The sequence below is a fragment of the Ambystoma mexicanum genome, chromosome 8, assembly GCF_040938575.1.
Source record: "Ambystoma mexicanum isolate Mex_15411 chromosome 8, UKY_AmexF1_1, whole genome shotgun sequence".
Taxonomy (NCBI): Eukaryota; Metazoa; Chordata; class Amphibia; order Caudata; family Ambystomatidae; genus Ambystoma; species Ambystoma mexicanum.
Window position 1 is genome coordinate 1,660,990,474 of NC_090929.1, and position 24,747 is coordinate 1,661,015,220.

At 49.9% G+C, this 24,747-nt stretch overlaps 1 protein-coding gene across 2 annotated transcripts in view; it reads left to right on the top strand.

The window, feature by feature from the left end:
- Positions 1–24,747, top strand: part of GRK5 (G protein-coupled receptor kinase 5) — a 555,873-nt gene that overhangs the window by 485,971 nt on the left and 45,155 nt on the right. For both annotated transcript variants that reach the window (XM_069611930.1, XM_069611931.1), the window contains 4 exons: positions 1,401–1,464; positions 2,525–2,665; positions 3,398–3,588; positions 24,144–24,181. In XM_069611930.1, the coding sequence (XP_069468031.1) occupies positions 1,401–1,464; positions 2,525–2,665; positions 3,398–3,588; positions 24,144–24,181 (434 nt within the window). The remainder of the gene's footprint in view (positions 1–1,400; positions 1,465–2,524; positions 2,666–3,397; positions 3,589–24,143; positions 24,182–24,747) is intronic.

Below are 24,747 nucleotides of genomic sequence, written 5' to 3' on the forward strand. Positions count from 1 at the left end.
TCCATCATACTGGATGAATAACAGGAACACACTGTGCATGACACCAGGTATCCTCTCAATACAGACAACCGCAGCGAATGCACCCTCGTACTGCAGTGGTAGCAGGAGAATTGCAGGCACCAATGAACGTAGAGGAGTTGTAAAGAAGATCTGATAGGTGCAAAGTGATGTCATCAAGAGAAGACACAATGGCAGACAGAAACGGTATAAGAATTCTTGAATAAAGATGGGACTGAAATAACATTTTTTTTTTTATATACAAAGAAAAGTAACGAGATGAGTAGCAAATTTGTATACGCAGAAACTCGAGGTAGATAAGCCATATAGAAGCTTGCTGCAGTAGAAAGCTATCCTCCCGGCTACATGATTGGCCACTGCCAGATCAGCCAGAACAAATACACATTTATTCAGCTAAAATGGAGGTGAAGGCAATTACCCCAGGCAAGATTGAATAGTCCTGCATTTATTTACACCCCTGTTTAAACCCTCTAAACCAATGTACAGTTTTTTCTCATTGCACATGCTTGCAAAAGAGCTGTACTCTGTCCTTCATTTGTTGGGTAGGTATTGCTTCTTAGTGAGGATTGACTGCAAGTTATGAGGAAGGCGCCTTCACATCTCCCATTACCATGATTTGAAGTGGTTGTGGCTGGGTCTGAACTCGAGCAACGTTTCACTGTAGTTTTCCCATGGTTAGATAGTCTTGCAGGTCATCTCTTTCACACAGTCTCGAGACTGATAATACATGTCCTCTTTCTAGGGATCATGGGACGATTTGACAATCTGCTTTTAAAACACGCCTTTACCCTAAGTCTAGTCTATTAAGATTATAACTAAAAGAAATGAGATCCTAAAAAGTGAAATTGTAAACAAAAAAGTATCAACATCTGAACTATTGACATTAAAAAGGAGTTTGAAAATTGTTTAAAAAACAATAGGATTGTAAAAATCTCGTCCGTTTCATTGCTGGAGTCTCGTGCCGTTTGATAATGGGATGTTTGCAGCACCCGAGTGGTGTTGGTGGTCGCTTTCTGTGTCTGGGGAGTGTGACATGTGCTGCACAGCGTCCATGCTCATTGTAAGTAACTGCTCTGATGCAGGCTGGGCTAGAAGGGCACACCTAGTCATAGTGGTCAACATTGGAAACCACAGTTTGTGATGAGCGGCTTTTACCGTCTTGGAATAATTTTATCAGAGAAGGCCGCGGCGGCCCTGTGGATATTTGGGACTCTGGTCCTTTGGGTAACCAGGCTCCTGCTCAAAGATACTTGGGACACTCTTAAGGTTTCTGTTGTGCTCTTGAGTTGAAGGGGCAACCAAATGCCCTCAGAGGCTCAGAAGTTAGTACACATGCTTGTCTGTTGGTATAATATAGTTTCCATTCTTTTTCTGTCCTACAGGCAACCAGTAACTAAAAACACTTTCCGGCAGTACCGAGTGCTGGGAAAGGGTGGCTTTGGAGAGGTGAGTGGAAGAACAGTTCTGCATTTTCCGGGTGGGAATTGGGGTGAGTGGGCTTGGGTTCCCTTGTCCTTAGTTGTTCCTTTAACCAACGGTTCGTCTAGTCATTTGGAAGTGACTGTCGTGCTCAAGTGGCCAGCTAAAACTGATACTTCTGTGAAGTAGCCAAACACACGAGCTGTAGCTATGCAAGCACTGGAGAGAAGCTGGAAAGGTGGTCCTCTTGGGGGTCCTTGTGACCTTTCATGCAGATTCAGCTGGCTGTTGGCTTTCATGGGTGTTCCGGGCCCTGCACAGAACCGTTCTGCTCTAGAGCAGTTGGCCGTCGCCTCGCTTTTGTGTAGATTACTCTACTGTTGCCCGTCTTCTGTGTTCCTGACTGTGGCGCCAACCGAATGTGGGACAGCCCATCAATCTTCAGTGCCTTCATCGTTTAGGGGGAATCTGTTGTGCTGTAAGAAAAGGGCTTGTGTGTCTTTGTTAGTTTCATGCAACAAAATGCCCTTGGTGAACCTTTGTGCATGTGCGTCTGTTGGTTGTTACACACTATAGAAAATGGAATCTGCTAGGGTGGGATCCTCGGTCTCAGAGACACTGGATCAACTCTTGCTGGTTTGAAATGTCTCAGTAGGGTTCTGTATGGACAGTAATGGCACTATTCCATATCGGAGGAGAAAGCACGCTGCTAATAAAACTCTGGGCTTTCTGAAGTTATGTCTCTGACCTCATGATGGGTTTGGGGTAAAACCTTCATGAATATCCCACTTTGGGCTCCTTGTGAAGGTTGCCTTGATAAATATTACACTATAGGCTTTGTGAAGTTGTTTGCCACTAGTGAAGGGTTGGAGAAGAAGCTTTGATAATGAACACTGTGCCGTCTCTGGATCTCTGTAGGATTGTGGTGCAGTGTGGATGGTTCTCTGGCTGCAGGACTAGGTCTTGCAGAGTCTGTAATTTGGTCCTGGGCCTGAGGGTACAGGTGTCTTTCAAAGGCGGCCGCTCTGTTAGGGCTAGTGTATTCATCCACCTAATTTCTCTTTTGTGTGTGTGTTTTAAACGTCAGGTCTGCGCTTGCCAAGTTCGTGCGACGGGCAAGATGTACGCCTGCAAGCGACTGGAGAAGAAACGGATCAAGAAGCGGAAAGGGGAATCTATGGCGCTGAACGAGAAGCAGATCCTGGAGCGAGTCACGAGCCGCTTTGTTGTGAGTACCCTCCGCCACGTGCTCTTCATTTGTGTATGGCCCAATCCCAAGGGCTGCATTGTTGGCCCAGCGCAAGGCGTTGATCTCCTCGCCGTGATCTAAGCATTACGTTTGATTCCTGACCCATGTGGTAAGGCAGATAGTGACCGCTCTCCAGAATCGCAGCATTGACGACCAGGTAGGCTTTGCCATCACCGTCCCACCTGCCAAGAGGCCTTCCTAAAAGACCTTCAGATGTACCATTCAGACCTACAAAACGAACGCAAAAGCAATGAATGCGATGGCCTCTTCTAGGTACACACTGGGGTCCTTTGTGGAATGTGCTTCGACACCTGGTCCCTCACAAAAGGGCGTAATCCTGGCCAGCGGTTACAAGCGGCATCAAAGCTCTTCAGGCACTGCCGCAGCAGAATATTTAGTCACATGTGGACTATTGCGGTATCTAACGGGCTAGACGCCCATTTTACTCTTGTAGGCTGGTAGATGGCCTAGAGCTGCCTGCTGGACATTTTTGGGGACCCCTTCTCAGTATATTGGAGTGGATTGCGAAGCGCTTGAGTCTTTTCCCTCCTCCCCGCACGCCCCTTTGGAGCGCGTAGGTGATGTCCTTTGGCCTTTTTTGCACCTCCTTAGTCTTCTCCTGGGGTGGTCAATTGCTCTGGATGGAACTTGCGTCCCAGTAGCAGAGGCTGTGTTGGCAAGCGGTCATTGTCCACGTTCCCTCCTTTCCAGGTGAACCTGGCCTATGCCTATGAAACCAAGGACGCGCTGTGCCTGGTCCTGACGCTGATGAACGGCGGGGACCTGAAGTTCCACATCTACAGCATGGGCAACCCGGGCTTCGAGGAGGAGCGGGCCTCTTTCTATGCAGCCGAGATCCTGTGCGGACTGGCGGACCTGCACAAGGAGAACATTGTATACAGGTGAGACGGGCACCCCAACTGCACACCAAAACCTACATGTGCACATGTTAACGTCATTCGGGCGTCCATGGCTTTAGTACGAGTTGGGTTGGGGCCCTCGGCCCTTGTTGAGGCTGTTCCTGAAATGGGGTGCTGTCTGTGGTAATGTTTGTTTTTTTTTAATTAAAATTTTGATTTATTTTTCTGTGGATAAATGTTCCTTTTTTGTTATACAAAACATGCAGGTGCGCTGTGATTGGCTGGCATCTCTCTCTCTCTTTGGTGCCAATCAGGTCGCCAGGAACATGAGGTTACTGTCTCCCAGTAACCGGCCGCTCATGGTCCTGTCCAGGCGACTGCGCCGCCCCTTTCAAGTCCCGCCATGTTTTGCTCGGCCCTCACTTGTGGCCTCTGTGCCCCCCAACCCTGGTTTCCCCTCGAATGGCCACTCTCGATACGATACAATTTGTGTAGCGGCCATCTGCATTCCCAGTTTTTAGTTTTGTTTGGTAATTATGGAGCGAGAGTCATGCAAAGGCGATTTCGTTTGTATTCATGCCCCCTCAGTGTTGTGGAGACAGGCGCAGTAACATCCCTTAGCCCTGGCTGAGGGCCCCTCTCCACTCGGGCCTAAGCACAGACTGGGGGCTGCCCACTGCCCTGCTCTGCCCCCGGGCCCATGGATGCACTCTGTATTCTTAGTGTTGTGTAAAGCTGCCGGGCTCTGCTTTTTGTGCCATTTAAACACGTATTGAACAGCAGCAAAGCATGTCTATATCACATGTTCCTGCGCTGTAGCCATGCGCTCACATTAGTTACTACGAGCCATAAAAATACGTCACATACCAGCCACCACGGGCACTAAACAATAAAGCCAATTGGGTACGTAGGAGCTTGCCCGCTGCCTTCATCCACTGAGCTCCACGATCAGTGGCACCAGCAGAGCCCTGCCACATGAAGGCGCTATAGCCCAAAAGACTACCTCACAGTTCCTCTTCGCGTCACGACATTATAGGTCACTTATATAGCGCCACTGGAACACCTTTTCTTTGAATGTGCATGAATTACTATGTGCAACAAAGCATGCTTTACAGAAAACCTCTCCTTTTTAAGTCAATATGTGTACTCTCCCAATCAATCCTCCCGTTGGGCATGGACATTTCCTTTTTTACTCCCTAAAAAAAGAAATATACTCCCACTTTCAAAAAATAGAGTGCATATTCCCTCATTAAAATGTTACGTGCAGCCTTGAATAATACTCCTTTTTTCCCCATAAAAATTGGCCTTTTCGGCCAATTGAGCGTGATCGGCTTGCATTGTACAAACCAGAAAAGCCTCTGGTGAGAGCATTCCATGCCACGGGGAGTTTTGGTTAAAACCCTTTGGTGAGAGCATTCCATGCCGTAGGGAATTTTGGTTAAAACCCTCTGGGGAGAGCATTCCATGCTGGCTGGATTTTTGATTGACACCCTCTGGTGATGCTGAAGGGAGCTTTGATTGAAACCCTCTGGTGAGAGCATTCCATGCCGTAGGGAGCTTTGATTGAAACCCTCTGGTGAGGTGCATTCCATGCCACGGGGAGTTTTGATTCTCACCCTCTGGTGAGAGCCTTCCATGCAGTAGGGAGTTTTTATTGACACCCTCTGGTGAGAGCATTCCATGCCACAGGGAGGTTTGATCGACACCCTCTGGTGAGAGCATTCCATGCCGTAGGGAGTTTTTATTGACACCCTCTGGTGAGAGAATTCCATGCCACAGGGAGGTTTGATCGACACCCTCTGGTGAGAGCATTCCATGCCTTAGGGAGTTTTGATCGACACCCTCTGGTGAGAGCATTCCATGCTGTACAGCCTCTGGTAAGAGGATTCCATGCCGGCGGAAGTTTTGATTAACACCCTCTGGTGCGAACATTCCATGCAGAAGATCTATTTTCGTGGGATTGGAACATTTCATGCAGATGGTGGTTTTGGCTTAACTGCTAGTGCTGGAACATTCCATGCAGAGGAAATAAACACTTTACCCCTTTGCTGGGAATCTTCCATGCAGAAGTATGGTTTGGCAGAGTCCTTGTGCACAGACTATTCCATGAACACTGAAGGTTCGGGAGGAACCCATTCTATGCCAACGTACATCTGGCCTAAATTCTGGCCTTTTGGTCCCATTGGAAGTAATTGCTGTGCGCCTTCATTTAGAACCTCACTCTAGTCTGAGTGCGTCACTCAGACGTACCACCCTAAAGTCAGGAAGCAGTGAAATGACCCCCCTCCCTCACCCCCCAGCATTTTCCAGTAAATATCCTGTGTGAATAAACCAATGTTTTTTTTTTTTTTAGCTGTTGAGGTGGATTTTCAAAATCAACCCTGGGGTGTATTTTGTTAGGTCACCCTATTATGGTGAATAGGGAGACTGAGGTTAGCCAAACGCAATTAAGGGAAGATATCGGATGGGCAAGGCATAGTGTTAAGAGGGCTGCAAGAGTCCACACAGGGCACCAGTAATTCTAGTTAGAGAGGTAGGTACAAACATACACTATTATTCCGTAGTCCTTTTGAAATGCACACTAAGCAAGTACAAAGTTGTAGTCCAATATTGTCACACCAACACTATAAACATATACATTCAATCAGCAAAGAGTAGTATTCAGATAGGTCTTTATGCCCAAGTTAACCCCATGGAGGATGGGCAGAAATTGGTATCTTAACTTACCACTCCTGACTCAGATTTCACCAGAAGCCACTGCTGCGGTTTCCTGAATCAGTCGGGGATAGTCGTCTGTCTTGATCCCGTCGAGGGATGCCTAGGGCTAGCGGGCGCAGAGGTAACTTTTTGTATTGGGATTTAGTTTTGGGCGGTCGTGATGCTTAGGAATCGATTCCAGACACCTTCCAGTAGAACACCCAAACAAAGAAAAGATTGAGATGTCTGCAGAGCAGACCACCTCAGGACTCAGGAAGCGATGAAGAGTGGATGCAACGGCATTCACCAAAATCGTGCGGCGACAGGCGATCTTCACGGGATGAAAAAGGAGCAGGCCCAGCACCGCTTCTGTTGATTCAGGAAGGCTGAAAAGTGCAGGAGCAGCCATCTTGTTACACAAGCTGAAGATCCTCCAAGCTCCAGGGATGCACTCGGAATGGTGATGGCTGGAGTGAGGTAGCCCAGGAGAGAGCTGGTTTGTCCAACAGTTGGTCCGTTGACACTTCTGAAGGCTCGGATCCTCGAGCAGGGGTCGGGACTGGTTGTTCCTACTGATCCAGGGGTTGAAGCACTGCCGAGGACTTAAGTGAGATCAGACTGAGGAGCAGGGCTTCCCCTGGGACGCTGCACCATGGATTCTCTCTTCCTCCATGTCTGCCTCCATTTTTGGAATCTATCGGTTCTGTCATTCTCCACCGTCTCCGTCTCTGTGTCCCGAGTGTGGTTGTTTTGCTCCTCAATCATCTGCATTACAGCTCCTTTGGGGTAGCCTTCAGTCGCAGGATCCGACCAGGCAGCTTGTTTCTCCTCGCTGCTTTCGACTCGCTCTGTATCTGCGGCCTCTGGATTCACCCTCCTTGGCGTCTCGGCCTCTGCATCTCAGAACGCTCTGCTGTGGATCAGCACGGCAGTGTTTGCAGGGCACTGCCTTCCTGAACCCTTTCATCAGCATACCTTTTTTCCGTCCGCAGACTTGGTCGCTTGGTTAACAAACAAGAGGAAAGACTAAGGATGTTTTGTCGAATCGTCACAGTAGAATATTGTCTGTTTTAGAGTTTAGTGAGACGCTGTTCTATCCTGAAAGTTAGAAGTGGGCTCAGAGGCAAAAGGAAAGTGTTGCAGTGCCATTAGTATTGGATCTTGCATAATGTTTTCCTGTGATCGCCCACAAACCTACAGTTGTAATAGATGGGGCTAGCTGGGGTAGGAGAAAGGGAGCGCAGGCAGGAAGATGGGGTGGACGGAGGATAAACGAGTGCTCACCAACACAGGGCCGTTATGTGGGAAAGTGTAGAGGAGACGGCGACTCTGTAGGAGAAGTGGAACACTTCAGCTTTGAGTGGCGAAGAGAAGGGAGGAGCCTGGTGGTTCAGTCTCCCTTTCATGCTCCACCACTGACTGAACCCCACATCCTGTGCATGCATGCATACCACCCAACCCCACATCAAGCTTCACTCCTTCTCCAATGACCCATGACTCCACTTAGACTCCTTCTGCTCTTTGAACAAATTAACCCTTCCGCCCCTGACATAATAGCACGCCTCCCCATCCCCAAGGCTGCAACACCATCTGGACCAGTCGGCCCCACTGTATTCTCTAAATCACTCCTCAGAAACCATCACTACTCTGATAGGCTCAGTCTGCCCCACTCATATCCCATCAGCCTCTGGGAGACGCACAGAGCACGGTGGAGCTCCCCAAAGCCCCTGGGGGTATGCAACAAAAGCTTGGTGCACCGTATGTGTGATCTGTGTGATTTAGGGGCTCTGCAAAGCACTGTGAAGATCCGCCGTGCACCCGGTCATATAGTGGTGGCGGATCAGGAGCTCAGCAGAGCATGGCACCACACAGTTTGCAGCAGCAGGTCAGAGTGGGGTAGAGGTGTAACACATGGAATCCAGTTGGGTTACTAGCTTAGAATGTGTATTCGGATTATTGGCCGTATGCATATTCTGCATCTGCTCATTCCCAAGAATGGAGCTTTCTAACCAGAAACCGAAAGTAACACTACGCTGCTGCTACTCATTCCGCAAGTGTTGGCATGCGAGGCAGCAGCCGTGCAGAAGCATGCGAGGCAGCAGCCGTGCAGAAGCATGCGAGGCAGTATTTTTGTGTCATCTGACAACCTTTGATTTGTCCCTCTGCTCTCCAGTGGGAGAGTGCAATGGCAGTAAAGTGAGAATCTTATGCTACAGCCTCACTACTGCAATAGTCTGCCTTGAGTGGCGCCAGCATACTGGGGCGTGTCAGGAGGAGGACACAGACTCTGGTCTTCCATTTTATGTTTATGAAAACTCCCGACTTTCCCTAAACTACAGGTTTTCCCTATGTAACGAAAACGAACTAGGGTGCCCATTAGTTGTCAGGGAGTTCAAAAGGAAGATCTGTTCAAACTAGTCTAACCTGACCCTACAAAAATAGCTAAGGCAGAGGAGAATGACTCGCTTCTTCCGTAAGCTGGTTTCTCAGCAAGTTCACTTTGATAAAGTATTTGCAGGTATTTCTTAGCAACTGCTGTCATCAAGTCAAAGTTCAGACATTGGGCTTTTCAACAGTGTCTTTTACACGCTGGTTCTCCCCCCCCCCCCTCCTTTTTATTCTCCATTCTTGTCATCTTATTTGTTTTTATCCCCCCTTTTTCCATGGGGCAATTCCTATCTTCCCTTGTGACTTCCTCTTTACTCACTGTCCAATCCTTTTCCTGACTAGGGCTAATGGGATTCTTCCAATAATGGTTCTCCTTCTCGCTATTGCTTTTTGTCACTTTGTCTTGCTTGGGGAAAATGGGAATATTTCAATTCTCCAGCATGGGTCTGGCATGGATTCACATGCTCATGAATATTCCCCGTCGTCAGGCTGGGAATCCTCGGTAAAGAAAAATCAGTATCGGTTTCGTTTCTGATCTGTCTTTCGTAGTAGTAACCAATCACTGATCTCTGCGTCATACTGACCACAGCCAATGACTGCCATCTCCCTAAGCCCCGCATCTTCAGATTTTTACCGCACGTTCAAGTGTTGGGATCCTCGTGCTATTGCTCTCGAGCTTTAGTGCGTTTTCGCGCTTTTTCATAGGAAAATTCTCTTTTTTCAGTCAAAAGAGCCTCAAGCTCCACCGTTTCTTTATCCGATCAATGGGGACCCGTGTCGGATTCTTCTACGCCCCTCAAGGGTGAAGATTTCGTCGAGTCACGCTTTTGGAGGACTCCAGAAGTTTCTCAGGCCCATCTCGGACATGGCCCAGGAGAAGGGAAGCTCGACGCCCCAAAAGCTGTTCAGGGTCTGCCCTGGATGCCAGCTTCAGAATGTCTTTAAGGAGGACGAACACTCCCTTTGCCTCTACTGCCTGCATGAGGACAAGACGCACGTGGAGAAGGATTGTGCGTTTTGCGGCAATATGTCGGAGCGGACCATGAAGGACCGCCATCTGCGTCTCGCCAACTGGCTGGAAGGGAAGAGCCCGTCGGGCGAGAAAAAGAAGTCGTCCGACCGGTCTTCTAAGACCTTTGAGGGCGCCCCGGCGACGGGGGCCCAACAGAAGGCCAAGCACCGCGAGTCCGCTGGCACTGGGAGCGCCAAACGGTCGGGCTCTACGGTTGCCAGGCAGGGCGCATCCTCCCCGGCGCCATAAACCACGAGCCAACGCTCTGGCTCGGGTAAGAGGAAGGCCGAGCACCCGGCGAAGCTCCTGGAGAGACCCCGGTCGAGCTCGAAGGCCCCATCGGAGGGGGAGCGAGGCGATGACCCTCCCCCCAAGGAGAAGGCGGTGAGCGCACCTAAGGTGGTGAAAGCCTTGATCCACCCTGCCAAGGCCTCTATCGAGAAAGTCGCAGCGGCCCTGGCTCAGCCTGTGGAGGCTACACCAGTGGAGGCGACCTCGGGGCCCAGAGTCTCCCTGCCACCGCAGAGGGAGTCCTCTTTCAAGCCCATCGACAGGACCCCCGTGAAACCTCCGACGGAGAAGAAAAAGGGGGGGCAGGAGGTCATCGTGGATTCGGCCTCAACCTCTGAAGAGGAGCTGATCGAAGTCTTAAGCCACGGCATTGGCGTGGAAGAAGACCAGCCCGTCGGGAGGGACCCCGACGGAGATGACGAGAACGTCGAGGGTGCCGACGAGGCTCCTGACCGCCCGTCGGAATTCCCTCAACCAGTGCCGCAAGACAACTCGGCGGCCATTTTGTTGGCTATACAGTCCTTATGCTCGGAGATGAGGACGAGATTGCCGTTACCACCAACGGAGGAACCGCTCCCGACGGGGGACCCGGAGCCAGGCCCTTCTGGCAGCCCTCCTCCTAACAGAAGAAGGATTCATCCTCCACCTCCTTTTCAACCATCACGCCCTGCTCAGCCCTCCTCCCCGTCCACGACCCGTGGGGATGATACGGGGACGGACACAGCCGCGACGGGTACAGACGACGAGGTTTACGACGAGGATCTTCCATCGTCACCTCCTCCCCGGGCTTCCCCGCCCAACGAGATTGGATCGTTTCATGCCATGATCGCCAGGGCATCCAAGCTTTTCCAGCTCTGCCTGGAAGAGAAGAAGGAAGGTTTCCTTTATCAACGGCGCGAGACCAAGAGGAAGACAGTCCTCGCTGTACCTCTACTGGACGATAACTAGGATGAGGGTCTCGCCCTCCTCAAGAACCCATCCACAACACCTGCGAGAAGGGATCGGTACGAGAAGTACCGGGTCCCGGACGCGGCCCCCTTGTGCCTTCGGGCACAGCCGACCCCGGATTCGGTCGTCTCCACGGCGGCCAGGAAGAAAGCGGGGGGGGCTTCGGCCTCTACGTCAACCTCCCCCCGGATGGCGAGGGAAAGAAATTGGACACGATGGGACGCAGAGTCATCTTATCGGCAGCAACGACGATTAAGGCTGCCAAAGCCTTGGCTATCATAGCCCGCTACGACAGGGAGTTGTGGTACAAGATCGCCCCCCTGCTGGACTTCCTACCGGACGACAAGAGGGCGGAGGCCCTAGAGATCTTGCAGGGAGAAGTGGCGTCGGACCACGCCATTACGATAGCGACAGACATCGCTGACACTGGGTTTCGCCAGTTGGGCAACGGCGTGTGCCTTAGACGGCGTGGATGGCTCAAGGCAACGGACTTCTGACAGGACGGTGCAGACCAGAGTTTTGGACATGCCATTCGACGGGAGCAACCTGTTTGGGAAAACAGTGGACGATTCCCTACAAGCCATCAAGACGGAGACGGGCCGGGCTCTTGCTGTTCTCCAGCAACGACGGCCGCCCTTTCGGAGCACCAGAGGCAAGCAGGGTGCCTCTAAAGGTTCCGCCGGTGGATATTCCACCTACCGTCAAGCGGCCCGTTCGTCGTCACAGGAAGCCTACAGGGGATGAGGCAAGTCGGGCGGACCCCGCCATCGTCACCAGGGAGGACAAGGCGGCAAAGCCTCATCAAAGCAGGACTGAACCGGCCGTGGGGTCGGGCCCCCACCGAAGCATCCCGGTGGGAGGCCGGCTGGCAAACTTCGTCAGCGTGTGGGAGTCCATCTCCACCGACCGTTGGGTGCTGGATGCCCTGGCCCAGGGTCACGCGCTCGAGTTTCTAAAGAAGTGCCCACGCGTCCCCCCCCCCCCCGTGGCCAGGAAGGAACATCACGTCCCTCAACTTCTCTTGGAGGTAAAGGCGATGCTCGAGAAAGGCGCCATCGAGCTCGTCCCAAAGAGGCTTCGGGGCTCCGGAGTTTACTCAAGATACTTCCTCGTGAAGAAGACAGGAGGATGGCGTCCCATCCTGGACCTACGACAACTGAACAAATTCATCAAGGCACAGAAGTTCCGGATGGTCACCCTCCAGCACGTCCTGTGTCAGCTGGAGGAGGGCGATTTCCTGTCGTCGTTGGATTTGGAGGATGCTTACTTCCATATCCCCATCCTAAAGGGACACCGAAAGTTTCTCAGATTCGTGGTCCAAGGGCGTCACTACCAGTTCAGAGCCCTTCCCTACGGATTGAGGTCGGCACCCAGGGTGTTCACCAAGTGCCTCGCACCGGTGGTGGCGCGGCTGCGCCTGGAGGGGATCCACGTCTACCCCTACCTGGACGACTGGCTCATCCGAGCAAAGACAAGGGAGCTCGCCGCGGAGCACACGGCGAGGACCGTCCAGCTACTCACGGACCTGGGATTCTCCATAAACTACGTCAAGTCCCACCTGGTGCCCGCGCAAAACTCCCTGTTTCTGGGAGCGAAACTCGACACAGTGGCGCTTCTGGCCTCTCTGTCGGAGGAAAGGAGGAGGGCCATCTTGGGCAAGGTGCAGCGGATGCTGGTTGCGGACGCGGCCAGGGTGAGGTCCATCAAATCCCTCCTCGGAATGATGTCTTCTTGAATTTATCTCATCCGCCTGTGCAGGCTTCGGATGCGTCCGTTACAGGAGTTCCTGGACGCTCGCTGGATCCAGACGACGGGCAGCTTCGAGGACAGGATCACACTCGACAGCTTCCGACGAGCGATCCGGTGGTGGGGCACCCGTACGCATCTGACGGCGGGCATGGACTTCCAGAACCCGGGCCACCAGAAGACGGTGACCACGGATGCCAGAACCCATGCTGGAGAAGGAACAAGTTACTTGCCTGTAACTGTTGTTCTCAAGCATGGGTCTGGCATGGATTCACATGCGAACCCTCCTGCCTACCCCACTGCGGCTCTTCACCTGGTCATACTGCCACTTCACGTGCTACCAAATCTGGAGATGGCTGCCAGAGGCGGGGCTTAGGGAGATGGCAGTCATTGGCTGTGGTCAGTATGACGCAGAGATCAGTGATTGGTTACTACTACGAAAGACAGATCAGAAACGAAACTGATACTGATTTTTCTTTACCGAGGATTCCCAGCCTGACGACGGGAAATATTCATGAGCATGTGAATCCATGCCAGACCCATGCTGGAGAACAACAGTTACAGGTAAGTAACTTGTTCCTTATATTTCCCACTCTTTTATAAACTTCCAACATTTGGGCTTTTCTGAGTAGAGTATGAGTGTTCCAGTAGTGATTGTCATTTTTCTTATGCACTCCCAGCCGGTAATGATGCCCCCCCCCCCCCACGGGTCTGCACCAGTCCTTCGGCTTCACTCACTTCTTGAGTGCAACACGCTAGAATTCGCACGCCCGCTTCCTCCCAACATCGGAAGCTGTGCGTCCCTGTTTCCTCCAGCTTCGCTCCCACAGCTGATTGGAAACTCCCGGGTTTCTCTCTCGCTCTCCCAGGTCTCCTCCCCTCCCCTCCCTTACGATTTGTTGCTGCCGTGGGACTTCCCCCGGCACAGCGTCAAAGTCCTTCGGCACAGCGTCAAAGTCCTTCTTCTTTATTCTACTTGTACTCTTGCTGCTCGTCTCAGTACCACATAAGTCTGTCTTTTCAGGTTTACTGAAAGGTTCTATTGGACGGTATCAAATACCAGCTTGTTGTTCATGTTTTCTTTTTGCAGCTTCTATTAGCGATGGGCTATATGTAGGCTGATTAGGGCATTCCTCATTAGGACGGGAGTCCTTGTCCCCGATTTGGGGGGGGTCTCTCCCAGTGAGGTCCCGCTTGCCTCTACCCCTGGGGCAGGGTATCGAGTAGCGGGCTCACCTCCCTAGCATCATAGGGAAAGGACTGCCTCCCCTCTGCGGAGAAATGACTGAATCCCGCTATTCGTCGTAATACACGGCAGTGACATGAATGTTTTTTTAATGTTTTCTCTACATCTAGCGACTGTTGGCTGTCGAAGGCCATGAGTGGAATCCTGCTTTCCTTATTTGCGAGTGGTGGTATTTTTTAAAACAGCGTTGTCCTGATGGGTGGCACTGGGATGTGAAGTGTTCCCTTGTAAGACGGGTACTTCAGACTTCATTGATAACTTCCTATAGCAGAATTGAGGTTGTACCAGTATAGCTTGTTTAATAACAAAATTAATATTCAGGCACCCAAAAAATTGTTTTTTGTACAAAAAAAGGTTCATGAGAGGTACTTTTGGCCTTTGAAATGACAAGACAGACTTGTATGGATTATCCAGAAGATGTTCTGTGCCGTCTGAGACTGTGAATCTGAAACATGAGATGGATTGTCCAAATAGTGCCTTAGCTTTTCTTCACTTAAGAAGCTTCTCAATTTTCACAATGCAATCTGAAGTGTATTTTAGCTTTAATATTTTTATTTTATTTATTGTATTTGTTGGTAGTGCCCAGACCCAGAGTTATCACAGTGCCAAAAAGGTGGTACATAGTGCGCTACAGGATAGTAGGATACAATTGCATTTGAACACAGTGATCTTGTTTAGCGTGGACAGAATGCTGTAGTAGTTGCACACATTTGTTGAACAGTGAAGTCTTTACTTTCTTTCGGAAGAGTGTGTAAGCAGGTTCGTCTTGGATGTGCTGAGGGAGGGCTGTAGTTTGGCCAATTACTTTTTCATTGGATACCTTGATGAGAGGATGACTGGTCCTGTTCCCCCAGCTCAAGACTTGCTTGTGGTTGGAAGCTAGCGTCCAACCATATCCCCTGGATAGACCCTTCCCCGCACTCTTAGGTTGGACTACTTTGTGCAGGAGCATATTGCCACTTTCCCAGACTTCCATCATGACACTCGCAGCGAGACAGACCGCAAACGGACGGGTAGGAATTTGCCGTGATGAGGCTATCCTACGATATGGGCAGATGTTTCGCTTATTTGAGCGCTGTTCAGGCACTAATCCTCGCTACCACCTGTAAGACTAACGTTCCCCTGAAAAGTGCATCTTTACAAGGAGCGAGTCTCCTCCTCCCTGTACGGTGACGTTGGCCATCGGGGAACTGAGCATTGATTTTTCCATGGCCTCCCACAACACGTATGAAGTGTTAATGAGCAGTCGCTGCGTGTGCCAATTAAAAGCGGCCCTTGAGTCACACATGCAGTTCCCAAGATGTCATCCTCCGAGCCCAGCACTCAGTTTAAGCAGCCAGTAATGAGGCTGATTCTCCATGCGGTTTCCGGATATAATGGCATTGCGAACAATAGGCCTTTATATTGGGAAATCCATTTGCTTTTGTGTTGGTTAAGTGCGAATAATCACCTATTCGGGTAGAAATGACAGTGGAAAGGAAGTATTGGACGTTCTAGGAAATGTTTAAATTCAGACGTAGGCGAGGTCACGGATCAGCACGAGGGTCAATCTTTTCCAAAATAGATGCAGTCCTACGTGCGAATGAGTAGTTCAATGCTCCTTGTGTGTTAAGGAGATCTGGTCCTGCGTTTATGAACCTCTGGAGGTCTCTTCAGGCCATCATGTGCTTATTAGGAGGACCTCCGTGTTCCCTGTACTCGCAGGATTATGGAGGCTGACTGACCGCCGCCAGGTTTTTCTGGGCTCACCTAGTGGTGGCTGTTGCTGGGCAGTCGAGAGCAACTCTTAACTGAGAGATGTGGTGATTAACATACAGTATAATTCACATAACATTCAATGATTTAATTTGGGTGATTTATGGCGCGCTCAAGGACCAACTGGGTCATACAGTGGCACGGGCTGTATATAAAAATACAGAACAGAGCAAAGAACAGTCAAAATGGCCAGATTTGTCAACTAAAGAAATACAAATGGAAAAAGAACCAGAAAAGCCTTGAATGGCCCTTTTTTTAAAAAGAAAGGTTATAAGGGCTTTTCGAAACTGTTAGTAAGATTCAAGGACTCCAATTTCTTGGGGAATGCTATTCCATAACTTGGGGCCATAGATGGCAAATCTTCTGTCTCCCCTTGTAGCACAGCAGGATCGAGGAATTTTCAACAACAATTGATCCCCGAGCGTAACAACCTGGTTGGTTGGTACTGGCTAAGTTTGTCTGCTAAATATAATGGAGCAGAGCCCTTCAGACTCGTAAAGATCAAGCAAACCACCTTAAAGTGTATTCTTTCATCCACTGGCAGCCATGACATGGGCAAACCTGCTCAGTCGACAAGCCAGTTTAACGGCTGCGTTCTATGCCCTTTGCAATCCCTGACGCTGCTTTGCCGGGATTCCAGCAAGAAGGCTGTTGCAGTAGTCCAGATGTGAATTTACCAAGGAGCCCACTGCAATAGCATAATTGCTTGGAATTAGCAGCAGGACTTGTAGCAAACAGAGTAAAAGACTTCCTGGACCTTGGCACGAACCTGACTTTCACTGCCAAGGTTGTCTTGCCATATACTGCCATGGTTTTTCATTTTAAGGGTGAATTTTAAATTCAGCGCCCAGGAAGCATGCATTTTAGGGATGCTTCCCTGCAGCGAGAAGATTTTTCGGCCCGAACAGGGCTACCTCTGTATTGGCCAAATTGAGACACTGGTTAATCCTAAGGAATGTTTCATCAACATTCCCTATTTTTATGAACACTTTGGTGTCATCGGCATAAGAATGAAAATTGGTCCAATGACTCATCAAGGGCCACAAATAAAGCTTGAAAAGCAATGGTGATGGGGGAGATCCCAGTGGAACCCCAAAGCCCAGATGAACGGTATGTGAGGGAAAGCCCCCATGAAAACTAACGGTGACGGGGAAGATCCCAGTGGAACCCCAAAGCCCAGATGAACGGGATCTGAGAGAGAGCCCATCATTTTTACCTGCTGGCATCAACCTGAAAGAAACTAGCCAAACCATTTCATGGTATCTTTGGAGACATTACCAATTTGTCTCAGGCAACTAAGCAACACTGAATGGTCAACCTTGTCGAAGGCCGCAGAGAGATCAAACCGTGAACGATCTCCTCTCCAACCGTGGCCTCCAACAAGTCATCCTGTACTGCCAGTAACACTGTCTCAGTCCCAAATTTGGGTCCAAATCCTGACTGAAAAGGGACCCCTTAGAGACTCCATCTCTATGCACCCCTGCAGTTGGCTGGTGAGCACTTTCTCAAGCAGTTCACCTGGTCACAGAAGGCCTGCAATAGGTCGGTAATTCTGCAGCATGGAAGAATCTAAATTGGTTTTTTTTCAATGACAATGGTTTTCTTAAGGTCCAAGGGCAGAATGCCCTGCTCAAAAGAATCCTTTATAAAATCTGTCATGAATGGAGCGATCTCTAGAGCGATCTCGATTAGTCTCTGGAGGATAGCTCAGTAGCAACGTGCTCCCTTTAAAAGCAAGACGACCCGGAGCAACACAGGTTCAGTCCCTGGGTCCGCGCTTAGAAACCTCTTACAAACCTCTGGGTATTAAGCCTGTTATAAATAACCTATCGTATATCGAACTCCTGGCAGTACACGCGGGTAGCGGAAATAAGCGATCATTGGGTGATTTAACCCGAGCACTGGTGAGAGCACGTCGTCTGATACCGGGCTATTTCGAAAGTCGGCATACATTGGGAAGCCACTGATTGCACTGGAGAAGTATGCCCAGTCTGATTCAAACCTATATTAGGGGAAGATGGGAGACGCAGCAAAATATTACACTCAATGGTTTCTATTTTTTCTTTAAAAAACATACTCCAGAGATTAGCCTGCCTTAACGACGGCACCAAGGAGGAGGAAGTACACTTCGATGATAAAGATTTGAGATAACTGAGGAGCCATCGACGGTGGTTTCTTTGCCACATCAATGTCCTCATGAATAGAAGCAGATTTGGCTCTAGAAACTGCTCGCCTATGCTTATCCTCTGCATCCTTTGCCCTAACCTCCCCATCTACAGTTTTAACCCCCCTCCACTTCCGTTCTGCAGCTCTACACTGTTTCCGCAAGGGAATTAGATTGTGAGTAAACCAGGGTTTAGATGTTTGTCTTTATTGGTTTAAGTGGTGCCATCTGAGAGCAAATATTATCCAAAACCGTAGCTCCCAAAGAGAGTCGTTGCATTGCAATGCAGGTGCAATGGTCCCTAATGCTCGCGGAACCTTTTGCTCCGGAGATGTTTGATAAACCCTTTGTTCTGTGAGCTAGCGGCGTAGATCTGCCATTGGGCGAGGATTGCTTCTCCGCACCCGAGCGCAATGGTCTGACCAATGGACTAACGTGTCTGTCAAGGTCACACTGTTCCCTCTTCGCAATGAAATATCTAACGAGTCCTTCAATACAGGAGGGAGATGTGGTCAACGAGGATAAACCATGGCCATCTGTGATCTCCCAAAGTTCCTCAGCATTAGACTGATCGCCTAACCATACATTCAAGTCGCTCAAAACAAAACCTCTCCTGTATTTACTCCCCGATGAGGAGGTGAACAAATCCAACTGTTCTAAAAAAAGAGGCCTTGGGCGGACCCGGAGGGCTATACCCAAAGGCAACTTTCAGTGAGGATGTGGGGGTGCTCCAAATGACCAGCTGGCCCACGTGTGACACCCCAGACCAATCTAACGAGGCTAGATGGGAAATCCGCAGTGATGGTTTATAAATAACTGCTATGCCCCCCCCCCCAACCCCTTCTCGATTGCATTAGAAAACCACGTGGACTCATGCCATGGAAGGGTTATAGGTCAAAGGATCGAATTAAAAGGATCGAATGACAAAAGGGTCAAATCAAAAGGACCAAAAACAAAAGGTTCGAAAAAATGTATTTATTTTTTTTACTTTTTTTTATTTTTGTGGTAAAAACCACTTTTTTTACCTAAACGAAAACCCAAAAATAATATATAATAAAAAAAATCGAACCTTTTGTTTTCGATCCTATTGTCTCTCACCTTTTGCATTCGATCCTTTAACCGGGCACCCCATGGAAGGATGCTTGAGAGCTGTCTCTGTTACAAATGTAATCTCAATCTCCTACGTCTCAAAGTAATGCATTTCAGTAGCATGGGTGATTGGGACCTGGCATTAACCAGGGCAGCCTTTTGTTTAACCCATTCACAGCAGATGGGGGGGGGGTCTGACTTTCACCCAATATACAAGTCCGAATCCCTAGAGAGCAGGCTTTGAGGGTGCAAAGAGAACTTGCCCTCATTATTGTTCAGGTTTCGTAAGGTTAAGCCATCATAGCGAAGGCCAGTCATGTTTGCCACAACTCCAAAATAGAGTTAGTCTCGAGAAATAAAGCTTTCCTGCGCCAAAGCAGTAGCGTTTCTGGTATACGCCCGCCTCAGGCCACCAACGCAAGCGCAGCTGGGAAACGTAGTCCTGTGAGTTGCCAGGAGATGAGCAAAGCTGAGGGTTTAGGCGTCCCGGGAAAATGCACCGAAACTTTAGTAGAACACTATCAAATCAAGTGCAGTGCCTAAAGGATTAATGCCACAATGCGAAAAATCTACGTGAAATAGCAGATGGCGCTCGCTTTGGCATCCGTGCAGAGCCTGCCGACGCAGGTTCGAACCCCAGCCGTTCATCCTTCCGAGGTCGATAAATGAGCACCACGCATCGTGGGCAGCGCTAAAATGCCTGGGGGTTCGCAGCGCTATATAGATGCTAAATTATTGATGTTACAATGATCTGAAGCAAAGTATCTACACATTATTTAAACTGTAATCTGTTCTGTATTGTAAATATTAGTTGTGCGGGGTCAGTAAACCTTGAGACAGCTTCCTCCTATCTGCTCCTTTCAACTTTTTTGTTTTTTATATATACTCCTTTTTCTTCAATCCCCTTTGGGTTCTTCTCTCCCGTGCCTAGGCCAGTCTTGGCCAGGAGAGTTCTGTCTGTGTTCTTCAATTCGTTCTACTTTTTACACACACAGACACAACGCACACAAACGCACACACACAAACGCACACACACAAACGCACACACACAAACACACAGAAACACGCAACATTTCTATTAAGAATAATTGATATAAATTAGTGGATGCATAATTTAAAGACTTTGGATGAAGAACGAAACGTTTTAAAACATTGACACAGGTATTTTAATTTTTGTATTTATTTATCTTGCGCCGCAGGCATCAGGGCGGGGACATAGAGACCTAGAGTCCGGGACGGCAGATTCAGGTGTATACACACCGCATTCAGAAGATAAGCAAATGCAGGTTTGGAAACTTTTAGTTGGCAGCTAGAAAAGTCCGAGTTCACCTGTGGCGTTGGTGGGCAGCGGTGTAGGTCTCGCGGCTGAAAGGCTGGGTGCAGCAGGACTGCAGAGGTCTCGCGGATGAAGGGCTGGGGTCTCGCGGATGAAGGGCTGGGTGCAGCAGGACTGCAGAGGTCTCGCGGATGAAGGGCTGGGGTCTCGCGGATGAAGGGCTGGGTGCAGCAGGACTGCAGAGGTCTCGCGGATGAAAGGCTGGGTGCAGCAGGACTGCAGAGGTCTCGCGGCTGAAAGGCTGGGTGCAGCAGGACTGCAGAGGTCTCGCGGATGAAAGGCTGGGTGCAGCAGGACTGCAGAGGTCTCGCGGATGAAAGGCTGGGTGCAGCAGGACTGCAGAGGTCTCGCGGATGAAGGGTGGGTGCAGCAGGACTGCGCGGATGAAAGGCTGGGTGCAGCAGGACTGCAGAGGTCTCGCGGATGAAAGGCTGGGTGCAGCAGGACTGCAGAGGTCTCGCGGATGAAGGGCTGGGTGCAGCAGGACTGCAGAGGTCTCGCGGCTGAAAGGCTGGGTGCAGCGGGACTGCAGAGGTCTCGCGGATGAAGGGCTGGGTGCAGCAGGACTGCAGAGGTCTCGCGGCTGAAAGGCTGGGTGCAGCAGGACTGCAGAGGTCTCGCGGGTGAAATGCTGGGTGCACCAATGCTGGGTGCAGCAGGACTGCAGGTCTCGCGGAGGGAGGGTGCTGCTGAATTCCTGGACAGATCGCTGCATCTCACACCGACTAGGCGCAGCAGTCTGTGTGCAGATGTGGGCATGGCTCATAAGGGTCCCAACGTTAGTTGGCAGTTCTGCGTTGCCCTTAGTTTCCGCCGCAGTCGGTTTCCATGCTCACGCCTTAAATCATGACTGTGACGCGCTTGCTCAGAGCAGAGCACTAAAGTCGCCCAGAGTTAGGGTGGCACAAAGACTCCGTTCCCCGTGCCCAGTAACATCGCATGGGTGGCATGCGTCTGCTCCTTTGGTGGGTGGGACAGATTTACGTATCCGAGTACTAGTGGAAAGGGGCTTGTTCTATCCCAACGGATGCTCGGGGGCGGAGAGGGGGTCCTTTTGTTAAAAATCTATACCTAGTCCTAGAGTCCAGGGACGCTTGACTCTGGTAACCACCGGTGAGTGGGTTGAAGAGAGAAGTTGATTAGAATGGGAGTGTGCACTCCACTCTGAATTGCCATATTTAACCTGAGTCTGCCCTTTACCTCGTTGCGCCCTATGACTAGTCCTGGAGCAATAGATGACTAGGCTAACCCATAGGAGCCAGTGGGGGGCGCTGTCCTGCTCACTGCACACAGCAGTCTGACCGCAAAGCCCGGCCAGTGCCTGCAGGCACCGCCCTTCTCAAGAGCCAATCGCTGCTCCAGTCCCAACAAGCCTCCATGGTACCCCGTGCCCAGAGAACTCCGTTGCATGTCCATGTGTGCACCTAGGAGCACCGGACACCCTGAGCACTGGTAATGAACTTTGCTGGAGGCCGGATCCAGACAGACCCAGCCCCCAACACCCAGCCACACACACAGACCCCTGGAAAGGGCTGACCATGTATGGAAAACCCAGCCACTCCAGGGCAGGAAGTTCAAAGAGCAAGATGGCCGAAAGACCAGCAGAAATCTTGTGGCTCGGCCATTGCATGCTCTGGTGCTGTAATTGCCTTCAAGGGATACAGTGCAGAGGTGCACGCGACTATGAAAGAGAACACAGAACAAAGGTATCCGCTGCCACCTGCCAATCCTGGACACATCATGTAAGTAACCACAAAGTTACATGAAACGGGGTACCCACCGCACTTCACAGAAGCTGATGTGTGCATGAAAAATAACCAAAGAACTTTACCATGGAGCGCAGAGTTCTCCTGCACTGAAGGTTCTGGGGACTGATCAGTGCCCCAAAACAGAAGCTTTGCAAGGAAAGCAGATCAAAAGGGCTTCCCTTGCCTCCAAAAGTCAGGAGAGGTTCAACACAGTAGCAGAAAGGTGTTCGTCCCATTGATGTCTATGGAGGCAAAGCAGTAAATAGAAAAACCTTTCCCAAAATTATGGACGTATATATTGTTTAAAAACATCTTTTTAAATAAGGTAAAATATTAATATTGTATTAGTCAAATATTAATAGGGTCTCACATCCCCAAGTATGTATTTTCTCTTTCAGGCTTGTTTGCTAAGAAGCACGTCTCATTCAACAGTGGCCTGTTACTTTCATTCTCTGAGCCCAATAATCACATGTGTTTGCTAGGATTTCTGGTGCAGTTTGAATGTAGGTTTTGGATGTTACAATGTCACGCATTATGTGTTCAATATGTTTGATATGTTTCTTTACCTGTATTAACATTAAGACTGTTCTAGTTGCATATTGAGGCCAGTGATGTTTGACTCTGTTTACTGATTGGGTACAAAGCCAATGATGGGGTCGAATGAGACGCCATTGATACGTGTTCCAGGCATGGAGAGTGTAGGAGACTCGGTTGATGTGGGTCAGGTATGCGAGTGAATGATGTGTGTCAGGCATGGAGAGTGTAGGAGACTCGGTTGATGTGGGTCGGGTATGGAGAGTGAATGTGTGTGCCAGGCATGGAGAGTGTAGGAGACTCGGTTGATGTGGGTCAGTTATGGAGAGTGTAGGAGACTCAGTTGATGTGGGTCAGGTATGGAGAGTGAATGATGTGTGTGCCAGGCATGGAGAGTGTAGGAGACTCTGTTGATGTGGGTCAGGTATGGAGAGTGAATGATGTGTGTGCCAGGCATGGAGAGTGTAGGAGACTCTGTTGATGTGGGTCAGGTATGGAGAGTGAATGATGTGTGTGCCAGGCATGGAGAGTGTAGTAGACTCGGTTGATGTTGGTCAGTTATGGAGAGTGTAGGAGACTCAGTTGATGTGGGTCAGGTATGGAGAGTGAATGATGTGTGTGCCAGGCATGGAGAGTGTAGGAGACTCTGTTGATGTGGGTCAGGTATGGAGAGTGTAGGAGACTCTGTTGATGTGGGTCAGGTATGGAGAGTGAATGATGTGTGTGCCAGGCATGGAGAGTGTAGGAGACTCAGTTGATGTGGGTCGGGTATGGAGAGTGAATGTGTGTGCCAGGCATGGAGAGTGTAGGAGACTCTGTTGATGTGGGTCAGGTATGGAGAGTGTAGGAGACTCTGTTGATGTGGGTCAGGTATGGAGAGTGAATGATGTGTGGGTCAGTTATGGAGAGTGTAGGAGACTCAGTTGATGTGGGTCGGGTATGGAGAGTGAATGTGTGTGCCAGGCATGGAGAGTGGAGGAGACTCTGTTGATGTGGGTCAGGTATGGAGAGTGTAGGAGACTCTGTTGATGTGGGTCAGGTATGGAGAGTGAATGATGTGTGGGTCAGTTATGGAGAGTGTAGGAGACTCAGTTGATGTGGGTCACGTATGGAGAGTGAATGATGTGTGTGCCAGGCATGGAGAGTGTAGGAGACTCTGTTGATGTGGGTCACGTATGGAGAGTGAATGATGTGTGTGCCAGGCATGGAGAGTGTAGGAGACTCTGTTGATGTGGGTCAGGTATGGAGAGTGTAGGAGACTCTGTTGATGTGGGTCAGGTATGGAGAGTGAATGATGTGTGGGTCAGTTATGGAGAGTGTAGGAGACTCAGTTGATGTGGGTCACGTATGGAGAGTGAATGATGTGTGTGCCAGGCATGGAGAGTGTAGGAGACTCTGTTGATGTGGGTCACGTATGGAGAGTGAATGATGTGTGTGCCAGGTATGGAGAGTGTAGGAGACTCTGTTGATGTGGGTCAGGTATGGGGAATGGGCAACACTCAGTTGCACGGCTTTGGAATGACGCGGTAACTGGAAACGGGTCATCGCAGGGCTGGGTACGTGTCTTTGGCGTGGTAGGCGTCTAGCATGTTCTTCATGGCACTTGCGCACGCTCACCATTAACTGTTCCCTTTCTGTTGCAGGGATTTGAAGCCGGAGAATATCCTGTTAGATGATTATGGTGAGTGCATGACCTGTGACAGCAAGGCCCTCTAAAGGCCGCCTTACGACCATTGCTTGTGCAGTATTGGCAGCAGGAGGGGCACCTACCGGTCTGGCACATTGCAGTAGGTCAGGGAACCAACATGGGATATAGTAGTTGCCAGATGCGCTAGGAATCGAGCCTGGCATCAGTTCTCATCGGGGTGGATCCATTATTCACCATGATTAGGGACCGTGCATCGCCTTGGAAAGCTCTGGAATGATCTTGAACTCTTTTAAATGTCTGCTATTGCCATTGCTTTGGCCTATGCGGCTGACTCGCAACAGCAAACTACTGAGTATGACTTATATTTCCGACTTAAGACAATTAACCTTGTATTTCAGCACTCGCATGTATGCATTTCAAGGAAAGCTGCAGATTGCTGCCATCTTTTTAATAGAACTGTGCAGTTTGCCATTTTGTACTTTATCACAACCCCATTTTTGTGCAGCTTTGCAAGAGTTTCTTTTGCTTAGCTGTTGGCCCGGGTTCTTGTTGAACTAAGTGCTTTGGCAAATGGAACAATGGCCGCCTGTTGGAACAGC